Genomic DNA, 19579 nt, shown 5'->3' on the forward strand with positions numbered 1-19579 from the left:
GGTGCCCGTACTGGTTTGGGGGTGCCTGTACTGGTTTGGGGGTGCCCGTACTGGTTTGGGGGTGTCTATACTGGTTTGGAGGTACCCATACTGGTTTGGGGATGCCCGTACTGGTTTGGGGTGCCCATACTGGTTTGGGGGTGCCCATACTGGTTTTGGGGTGCCCGTACCCCCCCAAATCCCGCAGACTCGGCCGGTCCCGACAGCTTTAATGCAGCACGGGGGGGGGGGGGGTCCCCCAAAACAGGGTCCGGTTTGGGGGGGGGGGGGTCCGATCCAGTAGCCCCCCCCCATTTAAGGTGCTGGGGGGTCCCCCCTAAAATTGGGGGGTCCCTCAGGGTGGGGGAGGGTCCCCGGCGTTCTCGGGGTGCGGCGGCTCTGGGGGGGGGCTCGGGGGGGGCCCCCCCAATCCCAGCAGCTCCTGCAGGGGGGGGGGCAGGTCCTGGGGAGAGAGGGGGGGTCAGGGGGGGCAGTTTGGGGGGGTCAGTTTGGGGGGGTCAGTTTGGGGGGGTCAGTTTGGGGGTCACTGGGGGTGATTTGGGGGGGTCACGGGGGGTTGGGGGGGCACTTGGGGGGGTCTCAGGGGGGGTCAGGTTTGGGGGGGCAGTGGGGGGGTCACTGTGGGGGTGTCTCGGGGGGGGCTCAGTGGGGGGGTCAGTGTTGGGGTGTCCCTGGGGGGGGGGGGGTCAGTTTTGGGGTGTCCTGGGGGGGGTCAGTGTTGGGGTGTCCCTGGGGGGGGGGTCAGTTTTGGGGTGTCCCTGGGGGAGGTCGGTTTTGGGGTGTCAGTGGGGGGAGTCAGTTTTGGGGGGTCCCTGGGGGGGGGTCAGTTTTGGGGTGTCCGGGGGGGGCTCACGGGAGCGGCCGCCAGCTGCAGGAACAGCCCCTCCGCCCGGCTCAGCACCTCCTCCGCGTCCAGCACCCGCCCGGGGGGGGCCTGGGGACAGCGGGGGGGGTGTCACCTGCGGCGGGGGACGAGGGCACCCGACACCCCCCGGGGTCCCCAAAAACCCCCGGGGTCCCTAAACCCCCCCTGGGGTCCCAAAACCCCCCCCCGGGGTCCCCAACCCTGCTCTGATCCCGGCTCCTGCCCCCAACCCCGTCCCCGTGTCCCCAAGTCCCCAACCCCACCTCCACCGCTCCCCCATCTTGTCCCCATCCCCAGGACCTCCCACTGCGTCCCCAACCCCACCCCAATGTCCCCAACCCCATCCCTGTGTCCCCAAACCCCGTCCCCGTGTCCCCAACCCCACCCCAATGTCCCCAACCCCATCCCTGTGTCCCCAAACCCCTTCCCCGTGTCCCCAACCCCACCCCAATGTCCCCAACCCCGTCCCTTTGACCCCAACCCTGTCCCCAACCCCATCCCAACGTCCCCAACCCCAACCCCGTCCCCAACCCCATCCCAACGTCCCCAACCCCATCCCCGTGTCCCCCAATCCCTTCCTGATGTCCCCAACCCCACCCCAACGTCCCCAACCCCATCCCAATGTCCCCCAATCCCTTCCTGATGTCCCCAACCCCATCCCCACATCCCCAACCCCGTCCCTTTGACCCCAACCCTGTCCCCAACCCCTTCCTGGTGTCCCCAACCCCGTCCCCACGTCCCCAACCCCACCCCAATGTCCCCAACGCTGTCCCCAACGCTGTCCCCAACCTGTCCCTGTGTCTCCATCCCAATGTCCCCAACCCCATACCCGTCACCCTAACCCTGTCCCGAACTTGTCCCCGTGTCCCCCAACCTCTTCCTGGTGTCCCCAACCCCACCCCAACGTCCCCAACCCCATCCCAACGTCCCCAACCCCATCCCCAACCCCACCCCAACGTCCCCAACCCCGTCCCTTTGACCCCAACCCTGTCCCCAACCTCTTCCTGATGTCCCCAACCCCACCCCAATGTCCCCAACCCCATCTCTATGACCCCAAACCCGTCCCTTTGACGCCAACCCTGTCCCCAACCCCTTCCCAACGTCCCCAACCCCGTCCCTATGACCCCGTCCCCGTGTCCCCAACCGCGTCCCCACCTCGTCCCAGTCGCTGTCCTCGTCGTCACTGTCCCCGTCGCCGTCGTCGCTGTCCCCGCCGGTGTCCCTGGGGCGCGGGGGGACGTCCCCGGCCATCTCCAGCAGGACGCAGCTCAGCACCAGGTGGAAGTTGGGGCACGGCAGCCCCGTCCACAGCACCTGGGGACACGGGGGGGACACGGGGGGGACACGGGGGGACACCAGGGACATGGGGACACGGGGGGACACGGGGGGACACGGGGGGACACCAGGGACATGGGGACACGGGGGGACACGGGGGGACATGGGGATGGGGGGACATGGGGGGACACGGGGGGACACGGGGGGACACCATTGACATGGGGATGGGGGGACACGGGGGGACACGGGGATGGGGGGACATGGGGGGACACGGGGGGACACGGGGGGACACCAGGGACATGGGGACACGGGGGGACACGGGGATGGGGGGACACCATGGACACAGGGACACCCTGGGGACCCCCGGCGTGTCCCCACCCCCCCCAACACGTCCTCTGACCCCTCGTGTCCCTCCAGTGTCCCCGTGTGTCCCCGACATCCCCGTGTTCCCCCCCCCCCGCAACGTCCCCACTCGTGTCCCCAAAGCTCCTTGTACCCCCCCGTGTCCCCTTGGAACCCCCCGTCCCCGTGTCCCCCCCATGTCCCCGTGTCCCCCCCATATCCCCCCCCATCCCCGTGTCCCCCCGTGTCCCCCCCGTGTCCCCCCCCGTCCCCCCGGTACCTCCCAGAGCCGCAGGGTCCCCTGGAGCCCGAAGTGGGGCTGGAAGCGGAGCTGGAGCCAGCGGGTGCAGCACCCAAGGGTGCCCCCGGCCTCTGGGTGGGGGGGGACAGGGACACGGGATGGGAGGGGCCTTACCGTACCCCCCCCAGGAGCTGATTTGGGGGGGCTTCCCCCCCCATTTTGGGGTACCAGGCTGCTGTATACCCCCCCGAGACCCCATTTTGGGGGGCTTCTCCCCATTTTGGGGCGCATTACCCCCCCAAGGACCTGGTTTTGGGGGGCTTCCCCCCATTTTGGGGTGCCATGGTGCTGTATACCCCTCCACAGACCCCATTTTGGGGGGCTGCCCCCCATTTTGGGGTGCCATGGCCCAGCTGGGAGCTGATTTTGGGGGGGCTTCCCCCCATTTTGGGGCACAGTACCCTCCCAAAGACCCAATTTTGGGGGGTTTCCCCCATTTTGGGGTGCCATGACCCCCCTGGGGAGCCCATTTCGGGGTGCCCCCCCCCCCGTGCCCAGGTTTGGGGGTACCCACCCAGGCGGTCGCAGAGGTTGGGGTCCAGCACCCGCACCAGTTGCCCCAGTTGCCCCAGTTGCCGCTTCAGCCCCTCCCGGCCGGGCCCGAAGTTCCCCCCCTTGGGGGGGGCAAAAAAAAAAAGGGGGGGGGGTTGTAAAACCGGGGTGTCCCCCCCCCGCACCCCCAAATACCCCAGCACCCCCAAATTTCTTTTACAAGCCCCTTTTTGGGGTCCCCATCCTCCACCCCCCATTTCGGGGTCCCCATTTCGCTTCCCCCCCCCCCATTTCAGCCCCCTCCCTTCCCCGCCGTTCCCATTTTAGGGGTGTCACCCCCCCCAATTTTGGGGTCCCCCCTTAATCCACCCCCCCACTTTGGGGCCCCCCCTCATTTTAACCACCCCGTCTCAGAAACCCCCCAATTCCAGGCTCCCCCCATTTTGGGGTGCCCTTTATTTTAGGGTGCCCCCAATTTTGGGATGGCCTTTATTTTGGGGTACCCCCAATTTTGGGGTGCCCCCGGGTTTTGGGGTGCCCCCCTTCTCCTTACCACCATCTCCATGATGCTGCAGAACCCCCAAAACGCCTCGACCTCGTTGGGGGTGACGGTCAGGAGGGGGGCCAGCACCTCGCTCATCCCCCGCACGTACCCTAGAAATGGGGGGGCGGGGGTCAGCAGGGGCCCCCCAAAACCCACGGGGTCCCCAAAAACCCACAGGGCCCCCCAAAACCCACAGGACACCCCACCCCCCCCCCAAATTCTCTGGGAGATCTCTCCAAAACCTTGGGGTGCCCACCCGGATCACCAGGAGCACCCCCCACACACACCCAGGGACACCCCAAATTGTCCAGGAGGCTCCTGTGGACCCCAAAACTTTCTCGGGGACCCCCCAGGACCCCCCCAAATCCCCTCAAGGACCCCCCAGGAACCCCCTGGGGCCCCCCAGCGACCCCAAACCCCGCCCCAGGACCCCCCAGGAGCCCCCAAACCCCCCCAGGGACCCTCTGGAACCCCAAAACCCTCTCAGAAACCCCAAGGACCCCCCAAACCCCCTCAGGGATCCCCAGGATCCCCCAGGACCCCCCCAAACCCCCTCAGGGACCCCCCAGGGACCCTCTGGGACCCCAAAATCCCCTCAGAGACCCCCAGGACCCCCCAAATCTCCTCAAGGACCCCCAGGATCCCCCAGGACCCCCCCAAATCTCCTCAGGGACCCCCTAAGGACCCTCAGGGACCCCCAAATCCCCTCAGGGACCCCCAAGGACCCCCCCAAATCCCCTCACGGACCCCCTAGGGACCCTCTGGGACCCCAAAATCCCCTCAGAGACCCCCAGGACCCCCCCAAATCCCCTCAAGGACCCCCAGCATCCCCCAGGACCCCCCCAAACCCCCTCAGAGACCCCCTAAGGACCCTCAGAGACCCCCAAATCCCCTCAGGGACCCCCAAGGACCCCCCCAAATCCCCTCACGGACCCCCTAGGGACCCTCTGGGACCCCCAAATCCCCTCAGGGACCCCCAGGACCCCCAAACCCCCCTCAGGGACTCCCCAGGGACTCTCAGGGACCCCCAAATCCCCTCAGGGACCCCCAGGACCCCCCCGGGACCCCCCAAGCCCCCCCTCACCCAGGTCGAAGTGGTACATGCAGAACGTCAGGAGCACGTCGTGCAGCAGCGCCCGCTCGAGGGGGGGGACGTCGGGGTGACACCGAGCCAGGTCACGTTCTGGGGGGGCACGGGGGCAGGTTTTGGGGGGCAGCGGGGCAGGTTTTGGGGTGTCAAGGGGTAATTTTGGGTCGGGACGAAGGGGGGTTTGGGGCGCCGTGAAGGGATTGCGGGGGATGCGTAAGCCAAGTTTTGGGGGGTCGCGGGGCAGGTTTGGGGGGCTGGGTGCAGCAAGTTTTGGGGTGCAGTAGGGCACGTTTTGGGGTGCAGCAGAGCACGTTTTGGGGTGCAATAGGACACATTTTGGGGGGTAAAGGGTCAATTTTAGGTCTCTATGGGGCAGATTTTGGGGTGCGTGAAGTGGTTTTTGGGGATCCTTAAGTGAAATTTTGGGGGGCTGCGGGGCGGGTTTGGGACCTCCATGGGGCAACTTTTGGGGTGCAACAGGGCCAGGTTTTGGGGTGCAACAGGGCCAGGTTTTGGGTCCCTATGGGGCACGTTTTGGGGCAGCATAAACCGATTTTTGGGGATCCTTAAGCCAAGTTTTGGGGTGCAGAGAGACACTTTTGGGGGTTGGAGGAGCAGGTTTTGGGGTGCAGAGGAATGGTTTTGGGGGGGTTGGAAAGGTAAATTTTGGGGTGCACGGGGCAGTTTTGGGGGGGTTGGAGAAGCAGATTTTGGGGTGCAGGAGAATGGTTTTGGGGGGTTTGGAAAGGCAAAGTTTGGGGTGCAGGGAGGCAGTTTTGGGGGGCTGGAGGAGCAGATTTTGGGGTACAGGGGAACAGTTTTGGGGGGCTGGAGGAGCAGGTTTTGGGGTGCAAGGAAGCACTTTTGGGGGGTTGGACAAACAGGTTTTGGGGTGCAGGGCAACAGTTTTGGGGGGCTGGAGGAGCAGGTTTTGGGGTGCAGGGGAGCAGTTTTGGGGCTCACCGAGGCGGTGCCGGTAACGCCGCAGCGGTCGGTTCCTGCGCTCTTGGTCGGGGCTGAGCGAGCGCCACTGCAGCTTCATGCGGAAATAGTCGTCCCTGCGACGCCCCCGTCACCCGCGCGCCCCCAAACCCACCCCCCCCGAACCCCAACAACCCTCCGGCACCCCAAAACACCCCCGGAGACCCCCGAAACCCACTCAGGGACCCCTAAAACCCACTGAGGGACCCCCAAAAGCCACCCAGAGACCCCCAAAACCCACCCAGGGACCCCCAAAACCCACCCAGGGACCCCCCAAATCCACTGAGGGACCCTCAAAACCCACCCAGAGACCCCCAAAATCCACCCAGAAACCCCCAAAACCCACTCAGAGACCCTCAAAACCCACTGAGGGACCCCCAAAACCCATCCAGAGACCTCCAAAACCCACTGAGGGACCCTCAAAGCCCACTCAGGGATCCTCAAAACCCACTCACGGACCCCCAAAACCCACCCAGAGACCCCCAAAACCCATCCAGGAACCCCCAAAACCCACTGAAAGACCCCCAAAACCCACTGAGGGACCCCTGAAACCCACCCAGAAACCCCCCAAATCCACTGAGGGGCCCCCAAAACCCATTCAGAGACCCCCAAAACCCACCCAGGAACCCCCAAAACCCACTGAGAGACCCCCAAAACCCACTCAGGGACCCTCAAAACCCACCCAGGGACCCCCAAAACCCACCCAGGGATGCACCCCCCAAACTCTCCCAACACCCCCAACCCCCTCCCCACCACCGTCCCCCCAAAACACCCCAACACCCCCCCAAACTCCCCCAGAACCCCCCCAAACCCCCCCCGGGACCCCTTAAATCCCCTTTGCACCACCCCAAAATACCCCCAGAGCCCCCCCAAAATCCACCCCCACCCCCCCCCCCCCCATCACTCACCTCCGCTCCCGGGGGTCCGGGCCCCCCCCCGGCTGCAGCCCCAGCAGCCACCTCCAGCCCTGGAGCCGGATCTGGGGGCTCAGCCCCTGGGACACGCCCACACGCTTGGGACACGCCCACACGGCCCCACCCACCCCGTCAAGCCCCTCCCCTTTTCCACTTGGCCACACCCACTTTAAACCTGAGCTGCTCATTGGCCCTTTAAGAGGTGGCCACGCCCACACCACAATGCCCCGCCCCTTCACAGCAGCCCTGCTGACTAGCCACGCCCACCCCCCTTGACCACGCCCCCTGCTCATAGCCCCACCCACCCCTTAGCTCCGCCCAAGCCCTCACCGGGTCCTGCCCCTTCCCTGAAGCCCCGCCCCTTCCCTGAAGCCCCGCCCCTTCCCTGAAGCCCCGCCCCTTCCCCAAAGCCCCGCCCCTTCCCTGAAGCCCCGCCCCTCACCCCACGGAAGAGGCGTTGCCTCAGCCCTTCCGGGTCCAAGCTCCGCCCCTCGGCATCGTGGCTCCGCCCCCACTCCTCCTCCGTCACTGGTGGCCCCCGCGGGGGGGCGGGGCGAGGCCCCAGCGTCACCTGCAGGGGGAGGGCGGAGCTTCTCAGGCCCCGCCCCCTGCCCAGGCCCCGCCCCCTGCCCAGGCCCCGCCCCACTCACGCAGGCGATGACCTCGAAGGGCGGCTCTGGCTCCGCCTCCTCCTCGCAGGGGGCGTGGCCTCGGGGCCCCCCCAGCAGCCGGCTCAGCCCCCCCACGGTGGCGGCGTAGGGACCCTGGAGCAGGCGCTGGGGGGGGGACGGTGGGTGGGTGGGTGGGGGGGACCCCAGGGACCCCCAGGGACCCCCCACCCTGGGGCCCCACCCCAGGGACCCCCAACCTGGGTCCCCCCACCCCAGAACCCCCTCCACTTCCCCCCCACCCCGGGACCCCCCCCTTGGGACCCCCCCAAGTCCCCCCACCCCAACACCTTCTCCTTGGGACCCTCCTAGGACCCCAAAGGATCCCCCTCCGGTTCTCACCCACCCCAACACCCAACCTTGGGACCCCCCCACCTTTGGGTGCCCCCCCGTGGGGGTCACTCACAGTGACGAGGCCAGGGGAGGGGGGCTGTGGGGGGGCGTCGAGCCCGGAGTCATCTTGGGGCGTCACCAACAGCAGCCGGGGGTCCCGCGGGCACCTGGGGGGGGGGGGGCAGCACCGGTGGGGGGAGGCCCCTGGGATTTGGGGAGGGGGGGGTCCCAGGGGTCCCCAGGATTGAGGGGGGGGTCCTTGGGGGCACCCAGGGGCTCCCTTGGGGTTGGGGGGCTCCTTTGGGGTCATTGGGGGGGGTGTCCCTGATTTTGGGGGGGCTCCCGGTGACACCCAGTGGTTCCCCCTGGGATTGGGGGGCTTTGGGGGGGGGGTCGCTGGGTTTGGGGGGGGTCTTTGGGGGTGTCCCCCGCCCCCCTCCCCCCCCGCCCCATCCTCCCCCTCCACTCACGGGCGCAGCTGGGGGGCCAAGAGTCGCAGCAATTTTCGGGGTCCCCCCCGCGAGAAATGCAGAGGTGGGGGGCAGGGTCCCCGGCGGGGCAGCAGCACCAGGAAGGGACGACGCAGCCCGGGGGGGCTCCTGCGCAACCCCCGCAGCTCCCCCAGCGCCAGCCGGAACCCCCCCCGCCAGCCTGGGGGGAACACACGGACACCCCGCTGCTCCCCGTGCCCCCCAAATCCCCTCGGGGAACCCCCCCGTGCCGCCACCCCCCCGCCTGGGGCCCCTGCCTGGGGGCGGGGCTTGTGCGGTGGGCGGGGCTTAGGGCGAGTGGGTGGAGCCAGGGGGCGTGGCCATGGCAGCTGGGGGCGGGGCTAAGGGGGTGGGTGGGGCTGTGAGGGGGCGTGGCTTGGGGAAAGCTCAGCCCCATGTGAGGCTGCGAAGGGGCGGGGCCTCCCTGTGGGGGCGTGGTCTCCATGTATGGGTGAGGTATCTATATATGGGCAGGGCATCCATATATGGGCAGGGCATCCATATAAGGGTGGGGGCCTCCCCACAGGGGCGGGGCCACTCTAAAAGGCACAGGGCACGCTGTAGGCTCTGCAGCCCCCCCAAATCCCCCTGTGCCCCCCAAATCCCCCCTTTGCCCCCCCAAATCCCCCTCTTTGCCCCCCCAATCCCCCCTGTGCCCCCCCAATTCCCCCTTTGCCCCCCCAAATCCCCTGTGCCCCCCCGTGGGCGGTACCGGGGGGCTGTGGGCGGGGCCGGGGGGGGCTCAGCACGGCCCAGTCGGGTTCGTAGCCGGGGTCCGGCGGCTCCTCCTGGGGGGGGGAAATGGGGTGAGGGGGGGCTGGAATTGGGGGGGTCCTGGGGGGTGGTGAGGGGTTGGGGGGGTCCTGGGGGGGGCGGTGAGGGGTTGGGGGGCAGTTGGGGGTCCCCTGGGGGGGCTGGGGGGGGGGTCGGGGGGGGCAGTTGGGGGGGTCCTGGGGGGGCGATGAGGGGTTGGGGGGCAGTTGGGGGTCCCCTGGGGGGGCTGGGGGGGTCCCAGGGGTTGGGGGGGGGAAGTTGGGGAGCAGGGGGGCAGTTGGGGGGGTCCTGGGGGGGCTGGGGGGGTCCCGGGGGGAGCAGTTGGGGGGGTCCGGGGGGGGTGGGGCAGTGGGGGGTCCCCGGGGGGGGCTGGGGGGGTCCCAGGGGTTTGGGGGGCTCAGTTGGGGGGCGGGGGGGGCCATAGGGGGTCCCCAGGGTTTGGGGGGGGCTGGGGGGTCCCCGTGGGGTCTCACCGTGTCATCGGGGGGGTCCCAGGGCCCCTCCAGGGGTTCCCACTGCAGCACCGTGCCCTCCGGCTGCCCAGTACAGACCAGTATAAACCAGTGGGAACCAGCGCAGAGCGACCCCCTTGGGTCACACCCCGCCTTCCCCAGTGCCCCCCAGTACAGCCCAGGCCCTCCCAGCAGCCCCCAGCACCTCCCAGTTGCCTCCCAGTCCCTCCCAGTTGCCCTCCAGTCCCTCCCAGTTGCCCCCCAGTCCCTCCCAGTTGTTCCCCAGTCTCTCTCAGTCCCTCCCAGTTGCCCCCCAGTCCCTCCCAGTCCCTCCCAGTTACTCACCACTGCCTCCCAGTCCTTCCCAGTTCCCCCCAATCCTTCCCAATCCCCCCCCAGTCCTTCCCAGTTGTTCCCCAGTCTCTCTCAGTCCCTCCCAGTTGCTCCCTGCTCCCTCCCAGTTCCACCCAGTCCCTCCCAGTTGCCCCCCAGTCTCTCTCAGTCTCTCCCAGTTGCTTCTCAGTCTCTGTCAGTCCCTTCCAGTTGCTCCCCAGCTGCCTAAGTCCTTCCCAGTTACTCCCCAGTCCCTCCCAGTTGCTCCCCAGTCCCTCCCAGTTGCCCCGCAATCCCTCCCAGTTACTCCCCAGTCCCTCCCAGTTACTCCCCAGTCCCTCCCAGTCCCCCCCAGTTACTCCCTAGTCCCTTCTAACTACTGTCACGTCTCTCCTAGTCTGTCTCAATCGCTCCCAGTTACCCCCCAGTCCCTCCCAGTCCCCCCCAGTTGCCCCACAATCTCCCCCAGTTACTCCCCAGTCCCTCCTAACTACTCTTGTGTCCCCCCAATCGCCCCCCAGTCCCTCCCAGTCCCCCCCAATCCCTGCCAGTCCCAGCCAGTCACCCCCCTAGCCCCTCCCAGTGCCTCCCCAGTCCCTCCCAGTCGCCCCACAATCCCTCCCAGTTACCCCCCAGTCCCTCCCAGTCTCTGCCACTCTCCTTCTAGTCCCTCCCAGTTACTCCCCAGTCCCTCCCAATTGCTCCCCAGTCCCTCCCAGTTGCCCCCCAGTCCCTCCTAGCTACTCGTGTCATCCCCAGTCCCTCCCAGTCCCTCCCAGTGTCCCCAGTTGCCCCCCAGTCCCTCCCAGTCCCTCCCAGTGCCCCCCAGTGCCCCACCCCCTGCAGGACGCGCAGCCGCCCCCTGAGGAGGCCGTCGCGGGGGGGGGAGGGGTGCAGCCGGGTCTGGATGGAGACGCCCGGCAGCTCCAGCAGCACCTGGGGGGGGGGAGGGGGGACACACCGGCCCCGTCATCATCACCACCGCCGTGATGTCACCACTGCCGTGACATCACCGCCGCAGTGACATCATTGCCGCTGTGACATCACCGGCGGCGTCCCCGTCAGCCCGCCCCGCCCGGGGATGGGGACACCGGGGTCACCCCACCCCCCCCCCCGCCATGGTTTGGGGACACCAACGTCACGGGGGACACGATGACGTCACTGCCACGCCCCTGGGGGGGCACCAGGCCGCTGTCACGCGGGGGGGGGGGGGGTCACTGCTGGGGGGAGGGGTGACACGACATCGCGGGGGTCACGGCGGGGGCACGGGGGTCCCACAGGCCCGGCCTCACCCTCCCGCCCGCCGCCTCCTCCTCCTGCTCCATCATCATCATCCTGCACCCGCCGCTTCCGCTTCCGCCGAGCGCCCCGCCCCTTCCGGCCACGCCCCTTCCCCTCCAGCCCTCCCATTGGGGACCGCGCCTTCCGCCCCCCTTTAGCCACGCCCCTCTAACCACCCCCTCCCTGTAGCCACGCCCCCTCCTCGCTAACCCCTCTCCCTCCCCTCTAACCCCGCCCCCTCCCCTCTAACCACGCCCCCTCCCTCTAACCACGCCCCCTCCCGCTCTCACCACGCCCCTTCCCTTTCACGCTCCGCCCCTTCCGCCCCGCCCCTTCCGCTCGCTCCGCCCCGCCCCTTCCGCCCCCGCCATCTTGGCGAGGCGCTGAGCGGCCCCGGCGGCCCCGCGGAGCCGGTTCCCCTCCCCCCCCCACCGGCCCCGTTTCCTTCCCCCCTCCCCTCCCCCTTTTCCCCCCTCCCCTTCCCCCCCCAAATGTGGGCCGTACCCATGGGGGAGGGGCAGCGGGAGCGCTGGGCCGCTCTGGTGGCGGCGGCCGAGGGTTACCGGGGGGCTACCGGGGCCGAGGTGGTGCTGCTGACGGCCTGGGGGGGCCCGGGGGGGCCCCGAGCTTACGCCCATCACGGTCCCGGGCCTTTGGGTGCCGCCGCTCGCCGGTTTCTTCCCGATATCGCCGCAGCTCACCGGGCTTTAGCCGGGACCCCTACCCCTACCCCTCCCCCACCTCCCGTTCTTACCGCCCCTCCCCCACGGAGGGGATCGACCCCCCCGGAGCGGCCCCCGGAGGGTGGGGGAGGGGGGGGCACGAGGAGGAGGAGGAGGAGGAAGGTGGCGCCCAGCGACGCGACCGGTGAGTTTGGGGGGGGTCGCCCCACCCCTCCCCCCACCCCCGGTGTCCCCCAACCCCCCCCCGGGCTCTCTCTGTGCCCCTCCCCCCCCAGGGCTGTTCCTGATGGACGAGGACTGGCCCGGCCCCGAGGAGGAACCGCCCAGCCCCGAGTCCGAGCCCGAGAGCCCCGACGGTGGGGGGGGAGGGGGGGACACGGGGGGGGGGGGGAAGGGACATGGGGGGAGGGTAAGGAGGGGGGACACGGGGGGGGAAGCGGGGGGGAAGGGGTGGGGGGAGGGGAAGGAGGGGGGACATGGGGGGGCGTGAGCCACGGGGGGGAGGGGACAGGGAGGGACATGGGGGGGACACGGGGGGGGGAAGGGACATGGGGGGAGGGTAACGAGGGGGGATATGGGGGGGGACATGGGGGGGGCGTGAGCCACGGGGGGGAGGGGGGGCACAGGGACATGGGGGGCGGGGTGGGCGCCGGGACAGAGGGAGGATGGGGGGGTACGGGGACCCGGGGGGGGGGGGGAAGGCCCCAGGGGACACCGGGGGGGGATGGGGGGGCACAGGGACATGGGGGGGACAGCGGGGGGATGGGGGGGGCACAGGGACCCGGGGGCGCTGACCCGGTGCCCCCCCTCCCCCCCAGAGGGCAGCCCGGCCGAGGAAGGTCCCGCAGCGCCGGCCCCGCCCCCCCCCGGCCCCCCCCTCTACGCCCGGTCCCTGCCGGTCTCTGTCCCCGCGTGGCCCCGCCCCCCCGCGCCCCGCCCCCCGCCCGGCCACGGCTCCGCCCACAAGGTACGGGGGGGGTGGGGGGGATCTGTGGGGAGCTATGGGGCTGGGGAGGATGGGGGGGTCTGTGGGGATGGACATCTATGGGGATGGAGATCTATGGAGCTGTGGGGAATCTATGGGGCTGGATCTATGGGGCTGGGGGGGATCTGTGGGGCTGGGGGGTTCTATGGGGCTGGGGGGTTCTATGGGGCTGGGGGGAATATGGGGCTGGGGGACTCTGTGGGGCTGAGGAGCTCTGTGGGGCAGGGGAGGTCTATGGAGCAGCAGCACCTATGGGGCAGGGGCATCTGTGGGGCTGGGGGTTCTATGGGGCAGGGGGGTTGTGGGGCTGGGGGTTCTATGGGGCAGGAAGGTCTCTATGGGGCGGGGGTGGTGCTGTGGGTTTGGGGGGGCTCTGGGGGGGTCCCTATGGGGCTGCCCCCCCCCCCAAGTGCTAACAGGGATTCAAGGGCGGGGGGGGGCACTTGGGGGGCTCAGGGGTGCCGGGGGGGGCACTTTGTGTTTTGGGGGGCCCCCCCTGACCCCCCCCACCCCTCCCCCCCCCAGGCCTCCCCCGACCTGGAACGCATCGCGGCCTCCATGCGGGCACTGGCGCTGCGGGGGGGGGACGGCACCGAGATGTTCGGGGACCTGCCCCGCCCCCGCCTGCTGGCAGGGGACCCCCAGTGACACCCCCCCCCCAAAAAAAAACCCCAACGCAGGGGGGCACCCCCAAAACCTAAGGGGCACCCCCAAAATCTATGGGGCACCCCCAAAACCCGGGGGGGGGGGAGCCCAAAAGCTGGAGCTGCACCCGCGTGCTCCCCCACCCCAAAAAATGCTGAAATGTGGGGGGGAGGGGTGGAAATTTGGGGGCCCCCCCCAAAAAAAATACAGGGGGGGCTGAGATAATGGGGACCCCCCCAAAAAATAAGACCCCCCCTGAGGGGGAACCCCCAAACTTGGGGGGGGCAGAGGGAGCAGCCCCCCCACCCCAAAGCTGCACCCCGAGTTATTTTGGGGGGCTGCCCCACCCCCACCCCAACACTACCGGGGGAGCCCCTCCCCCACAAGTGTCTTATACGGGGGGCCCCCCCTTGCACAAGGATTTGGGGACCCCCCCAAAAAAAAGGGGGGGCCCCGTGTTGACTGACACCCCCAAAAGTATTGGGGGGGGTCCCGGCCCCCCCCACACCGAGGGGGCGGGGTTTGTCCCCCTAAATTTGGGGTGTCCCCCCCCACCTGCTGCGGGGCCCCCCCCGGGCCCCCCCCTTTTATACCAGATTGAAGGGGGGTGGGAGGCCCCGCCCCTCTTTATTTTTGTCCAAAGATGATTGGGTGGTGCCTGCTAAGGCCCCGCCCCCCGGCCAATAAAGTGTTGTGTTTTAGCAACCACGGGTTCTGATTGGTGGAGGGAGAAAGGGTGGGTCCGCCCCGTTTTAAAGGGGCAATCGGGGGGGGGGGCACGGCCACCTCGGGTTTGATTTTGGGGGGGCTCCCCCCAATAAAAATGGGGGGGAAGGCAGGAAACCAAACACTTTTATTTTGGGGTGACAAAAGGGGGGGCGGCATGCAGGTGGGGAGGGGGAGGGGTTTTGGGGGGTCCTCCTTGTTTTGGGGGGGGGCAGAGGAGGGGCCTGGGGGGGGTTGGGGGTCCGTGCCCTCAGTTTTGGGGTGTGTGTCCCCCCCCCCCCGGTTTTGGGGGGTGCCCCCCTAGGCCTGCATCACCGGGCGGGACTTCTTGGCCTCCAGGCAGATCCCGGAGCCGGCGAAACCGGTTCCACCCTGGGGGGGGGGGGAAATGGGGTGAGGGGAGGGGGGAACCCCCCAAAACCTCTGGGGTTCCCCAGGGCCCCCCCCAAAATAATCCAATAGCTCTCCCAGCCCCCCAAAAACCCTCCTAAACCCCCCCAAATCCTTCCCAAACCCCCCCCCCAAATTCCTCTTCCCCCCAAACTGCTTCCAGCAGCCGCCCCCCGCCCAGGACCCCCCCAAAATCCCCCAGCCCCCCAGGACCCCCCCAAACACCCCCCCCAGCCCCCCCTCACCCGCTGCAGGACGATGATGTCACCCTCGCCCAGGGGGTCCCCGCTCAGGGGGTCCCTCATCTCCTTCCGGATCAGGCGCTCGACGCAGTCCAGGGTCACCACGGCCCCCCTGCCCCACGGCGCGTCAGGGCGGGGGGCACTTGGGGGGGCAGGGGGGGGGGGATTTGGGGGGCTGGAGGGGGAGCTGAGGGGCTGGGATGGGCACTTGGGGGGCGGGGGGGGATTAGGGGGGCTGGAGGGGGAGTTGGGGGGCTGGAGAAGTTGGGGAGGCACTTGGAGGTCCCAAGGAGGCGGGTGGGGGGCTGTGGGGGTAGTTGGGGGTCCCAAGGTAGGGCGGGGGGGGCCCCAAGGGGATATGGGGGGGCCCAAGGTGGCAGTTGGGGGTCCCAGAGGAGCAGTTGGGGGTCCCAGAGGAGCAGTTGGGGGTCCCGGGGGGGTGGCTGGGGGGTCCCAGGGGAGCAGTTGGGGGTCCCGGGGGGCAGTTGGGGGTCCCAGGGGGGCGGTTGGGGGTCCCAAGGAGGTGGTTGGGGGTCCCGGGGGGTGGCTGGGGGTCCTGGGGAGCACTTAGGGGTCCCGGGGGGCGGGCGACTCACGAGGGGCGCAGCACGGCGCAGGGCGTGGCGTTGCTGAGGGCGTCGCGGGTGACGGCGCAGACGTAGCGCTCCCCCCGCGCCAGCAGCTCCCCCCGGCTCAGTCCCGGCTCCGCGGGGCAAAACCGCACCGGGACCAGGTCGGCCACGCGCAGGCGCCGCCCGCTCATGGGGCAGCGCACCACCGGGTCCTGGGGGGCACGCGTGTGGGGCAGGGGGTGAGTGTGAGGTGGGGGCACACGTGTGGGGCGGGGGGGTGAGCGTGGGGCAGGGGGATGAGTGTGGGGCAGGGGGGGTGAGTGTGGGGCAGGGACACACGTGTGGGGCGGGGGGGATGCGTGTGGGGCGGGGGGGATGAGTGTGGGGCAGGGCGGTGAGCGTGGGGCAGGGGGGTGAGCATGGGGCAGGGGGATGAGCGTGGGGCAGGGGGATGAGCGTGGGGCAGGGGGGGTGAGCGTGGGGCAGGGGGGGTGAGCGTGGGGCAGGGGGGGTGAGCGTGGGGCAGGGGGATGAGTGTGGGGCGGGGGGTGAGTGTGGGGCAGGGGGGGTGAGCGTGCATGGGGGACGCACGTGTGGGGCAAGCAGACGTGTGTGGGGTAAGAGAGATCGTGTGGGGCAGGAGGTGCGTGTGAGGCGGGGGAACACGTGTGGGGGACACACGTGTGGGGCAGAGAAGATGAGTGTGGGGGGACACTTGTGGGGCAGGGGAACACGTGGGGTAAGGGAGATCGTGTGGGGCGGGGGGATGAGCGTGCGTGGGGGACACACGTGTGGGGCGGGGAGGATTGAGGGGGGATGGGTGTGGGGCAGGGGGACATACGTGGGATAAGGGAGATTGCGTGGGGCGGGGGGGACACGTGTGGGGCAGGGGGAATGAGTGTGGGGCGGGGGACGCGTCTGGGGTGAGGGGACGCCATGGGGCAGGGGGCACATGTTGGGGGGGGGGGACGTGTGTGGGGCAGGGAAACACACGTGGGGCAGGGAAACACGTGTGGGGTGGGGGCACACGTGTGGGGTGGGAGACACGTTGTGGGGTGAGGGGAGACGTGCCATGGGGCAGAGAGGGGTGCACTGTGGGACAAGGGATCACGCCACGGGGCAAGAACGTGTCACGGACAGGGAGTCACACCGTGGGGCAGGGGATCACGCCGTGGGGCAGGGGATCACGCCGTGGGGCAGGGGATTGCGCCGTGGGGTGGAAGGTTGTGCCGTGGGGCGGAAGGTTGTGCCGTGGGGTGGAAGGTCGTGCCGTGGGGCAGGGGGTCGCGCCGTGGGGCACTCACAGGCTTGCGCAGACGCTCGGCTCCAGCCTCGGGGGTCAGCGAGGGGATCCAGAAACTCGGGAGGGTCCCGGAGGGGCCGGGGGTGGCGTCTGGGGCGGGGGGCGGGGGGCAGCACCTCAGCCGTGAGCCCCCAAGTCCTGCCCCACGGCTGCCCCATGGCCCCCTCAAGCCTATTCCTGCCCCATAACCCCCCTGCCCCACACCTCCCAAATCCCCCCCGCCCCATAACCCCCCTGCCCCACAGCCCCCCAAGTCCCCCTCGCCCCACAGCCCCCTCAAACCTATTCCTACCCCACAGCCCCCCAAATCTCATCCTGCCCCATAACCCCCCTGCCCCACAGCCCCCCCAAATCCCCCCCACCCCACAGCTCCCCCTGCCCCCCAGCCCCTCCCCCACCCCCCCCCCCGTACCGGCCGCAGCCCCTCCCCCGCGCAGGGGGCTCCCCGCCCTCCCCCGCTGCTCCCGCTCCCGTCGCCGCTGCGCCCGCTGCCGCGCGTAGGCCTGGGGGGGGGGGGGGGCACCGATAGCGGGGTGCCCCGACCCCCCCAAAACACTGAGAGCCCCCCCCACCCCCCCCAGGGCACCCCAAGATCCCCCAAATCTCACGGCCCGGGCCCCCCCCTCCCCCTGAGCCCCCCCAAATATCAGGGTCCCCCCAAGTGTTGCCCCCCCCAGTTATCAGGGCCCCCCCGATGTTGGGGTACCCCCTGCAGATATCGAGACCCCCACACACTTATCAGACCCCCCCCCCCCGTCAGGGTCCCCCCCCCAGACATCAGTCACCCCCCCCCCAGATTTCGGGGTCCCCCAGAGCCACCAGGGCACCCCCCCAAATATTGGGGTCCCCTTCTGGATACCGCCCCCCCCAGATATCGGGGTCCCTCCCAAATTTCGGGGTCCCCCCCCAATACCAAGCCCTCCCTCAACTATCAGGGTCCCCCCCCAATATTGGGGCCCCCCCCCAAATATCAGCTCCCCCCTCAGATATTGGGGTGCCCCCCCATGTCAGCCCCCCCCCCATGTCGGGGTCCCCCCCCGATATCAGGGTCCCCCCCACCTTGTTCTGCCGCGCAATCTCGGCCCTGCGGTGCAGCAGGAACCCCAAAATGGCCTCGCGCTCATACAGGAACCCGTCGGGGCTGGGGGGGGGGTGTCACTGGGGGGGGGGCACCCCTAAATCTTGGAGGGGGATCCCCAAACCCGGCATGGGGGGGATCCAGGTGTTTGGGGAACCCCAGGAGGGGTTTGCGGGGGGGGATTGGGGGGTTTCAGGGTCCCCAGGGGGGTTTGGGGGGGCCCTGGGAGATTTTGGGGTCCCCAGGGGGGTTTGGGGGGGTCTTGGGGGGGGTTGGGGTGTCCCAGGGGGGTTTGGGGGGGTCTTGAAGGGGGGTTTGGGGGGGGGATTTGGGGGATGGGGGGGACTGGGGGGGCCCTGGGGGGATTTGGGGTCCTGGGGGGGGGTGAGGGGTTTTGAGGGGGCCTTGGGGGATTTTGGGGTCCCCGGGGGGGTTGGGGGGACTGGGGGGGGCCCTGGGAGATTTTGGGGTCCCCAGGAAAGTTTAGGGGGGTCTTGGGGGGAGTTGGGGTCCCCAGGGGGGTTTGGGGGGGGGGAATTTCGGGGGTGGGGATGGAATTGGGGGGGGTCCCTGTGGGGATTTTGGGGTCCCCAGGAGAATTTGGTGGGGGGGTTTGAAACTTTTAGGGTGCCCCAGAGCGGGTTTGGGGGGCGGGGGTGGCCCAGGAGTATTTTTAGGGTGTCGCAGGGCGGGTTTAGCTGGGGGGCAGCCCTGAGGGGATTTGGGGTGTCCCAGGGGTGGGGTTTTTTTGGGGGTGACGCACGTGACCACGGGGTCCCGGCAGGGCTGCAGGCTGAGGCAGCAGCAGTCGAAATCCTTCACGGCGTCGCGGCCCACGCGCACGCGCTGCGTCCCGTAACCGGACGCGGCTGAGGGGGGAGAGGAAACCAAAATAAAACAACAAAAACAACAACAACGACCCCCCAGCGTCACCCCAGCCCCTCCCCCACCCCCGTGTCCCCCCCCCCTTCCCCTCCCCCCGCGCCCACCCGTGTCCTTTTTCTTCTCGTGGTACGTGTACACCGCCCCCGCCGTGCAGTTCTTCCCGTGACGCGTCATGGCCGCCTGCGGACAGCACCGTCAGGGCACCGGGGAGGGAGTTTTGGGGGAGTTTGGGGGGTTTTTTTTGGGGGGGGGGGTCCCGGGTTAGGCCCGATCCCGCCCCTCCCCCACCTCCCGCCGCTGGTGCCGTTGTTGCCGCCGCACCGGAAGCCGGAAGTGCCGTTACCGGAAGGCGGAAGTGACTCTGCCGGAAGTCCTGTGCCGGAAGCCGGAAGTGCCGCCGCCGGAAGTTGACGCGAGAGGAAATGGTCTTCCTAAAGCCTTCCCCCCGTTCCTCTTCCCCGCCCGCCGGAAGTGCCTCTGACGCGCTTCCGGGTGCGGCACAGAGGAGGGTCCGGGTGGGTTCCGGTGGCCGGTTCGTACCCCCCCAGCGGAAGCGCCTTGTTCCCCCCAGTTCCCTCCAGTCCTCCCCAGTTCCCCCCCAGTTCCCTCCAGTCCTCCCCAGTTCCTCCCCAGTTCCCCCCCAGTTCCCCCCCGATTCCTCCCAGGAACCCCCAGCTCCCCCCCCCCCAGTACCCACCAGTTGCTCCCAGTTCCCCCTTGCCACCCCCCAGTTGCCTCCAGTGACTCCCAGTACCTTCCCCCCCACACCCAGTTACTCCCAGTACACCCCAGTCCGTCGTGTGTCCCCCCCCCAATTCCGGGGGGTCCCAATTCGGGGGGGGGGAGGGGCCCTCAACGCCCCGCCCCCCCGCACCTCGGCTCCGCCTCCTCCCGCACCGTGGCCCCGCCCCTTCGCTCTCCCGCCCCACCTGGC

The 19579-nt window shown here is 69.4% G+C and overlaps 3 protein-coding genes across 5 annotated transcripts; 1 reads left to right on the forward strand and 2 right to left on the reverse strand.

The window, feature by feature from the left end:
- Positions 1-192: 192 nt before the first annotated feature.
- On the reverse strand, positions 193-11222 carry LOC129198793 (TBC1 domain family member 17-like). Of its 3 annotated transcripts, none has more exons than XM_054808393.1 (17): positions 11148-11222; positions 10693-10791; positions 9544-9606; positions 9009-9084; positions 8276-8456; positions 7879-7972; positions 7455-7580; positions 7247-7375; positions 6799-6884; positions 5873-5967; positions 4904-5002; positions 3829-3929; positions 3298-3397; positions 2763-2854; positions 2021-2179; positions 854-934; positions 193-442 (listed from the first exon to the last, which is right to left on the reverse strand). In XM_054808393.1, the coding sequence occupies exons 1-17, from the start codon at positions 11187-11189 to the stop codon at positions 335-337; spliced, it is 1731 nt and encodes a 576-aa protein (XP_054664368.1). In that variant the 5' UTR covers positions 11190-11222; the 3' UTR covers positions 193-334. The 3 variants fall into 3 exon arrangements, with proteins under 3 accessions (XP_054664368.1, XP_054664367.1, XP_054664369.1); XM_054808392.1 differs by having other exon boundaries at positions 199-442; positions 5873-5945; positions 7848-7972; XM_054808394.1 differs by lacking the exon at positions 10693-10791 and having other exon boundaries at positions 199-442; positions 5873-5945; positions 7848-7972; positions 11148-11213.
- A 353-nt stretch (positions 11223-11575) lies between these two features.
- Positions 11576-14154, forward strand: AKT1S1 (AKT1 substrate 1). Its single transcript, XM_054808397.1, has 4 exons — positions 11576-12003; positions 12095-12175; positions 12638-12786; positions 13330-14154. The coding sequence occupies exons 1-4, from the start codon at positions 11628-11630 to the stop codon at positions 13450-13452; spliced, it is 729 nt and encodes a 242-aa protein (XP_054664372.1). The 5' UTR covers positions 11576-11627; the 3' UTR covers positions 13453-14154.
- Positions 14155-14284: 130 nt separating this feature from the next.
- NOSIP (nitric oxide synthase interacting protein) lies at positions 14285-19170 on the reverse strand. Its single transcript, XM_054808395.1, has 9 exons — positions 18934-19170; positions 18750-18825; positions 18524-18629; positions 17742-17823; positions 17095-17185; positions 16684-16772; positions 15404-15591; positions 14811-14919; positions 14285-14547 (listed from the first exon to the last, which is right to left on the reverse strand). The coding sequence occupies exons 2-9, from the start codon at positions 18817-18819 to the stop codon at positions 14476-14478; spliced, it is 807 nt and encodes a 268-aa protein (XP_054664370.1). The 5' UTR covers positions 18820-18825; positions 18934-19170; the 3' UTR covers positions 14285-14475.
- Between the last annotated feature and the right edge of the window lie 409 nt (positions 19171-19579).

The sequence above is a fragment of the Grus americana genome, chromosome 36, assembly GCF_028858705.1.
Source record: "Grus americana isolate bGruAme1 chromosome 36, bGruAme1.mat, whole genome shotgun sequence".
Taxonomy (NCBI): Eukaryota; Metazoa; Chordata; class Aves; order Gruiformes; family Gruidae; genus Grus; species Grus americana.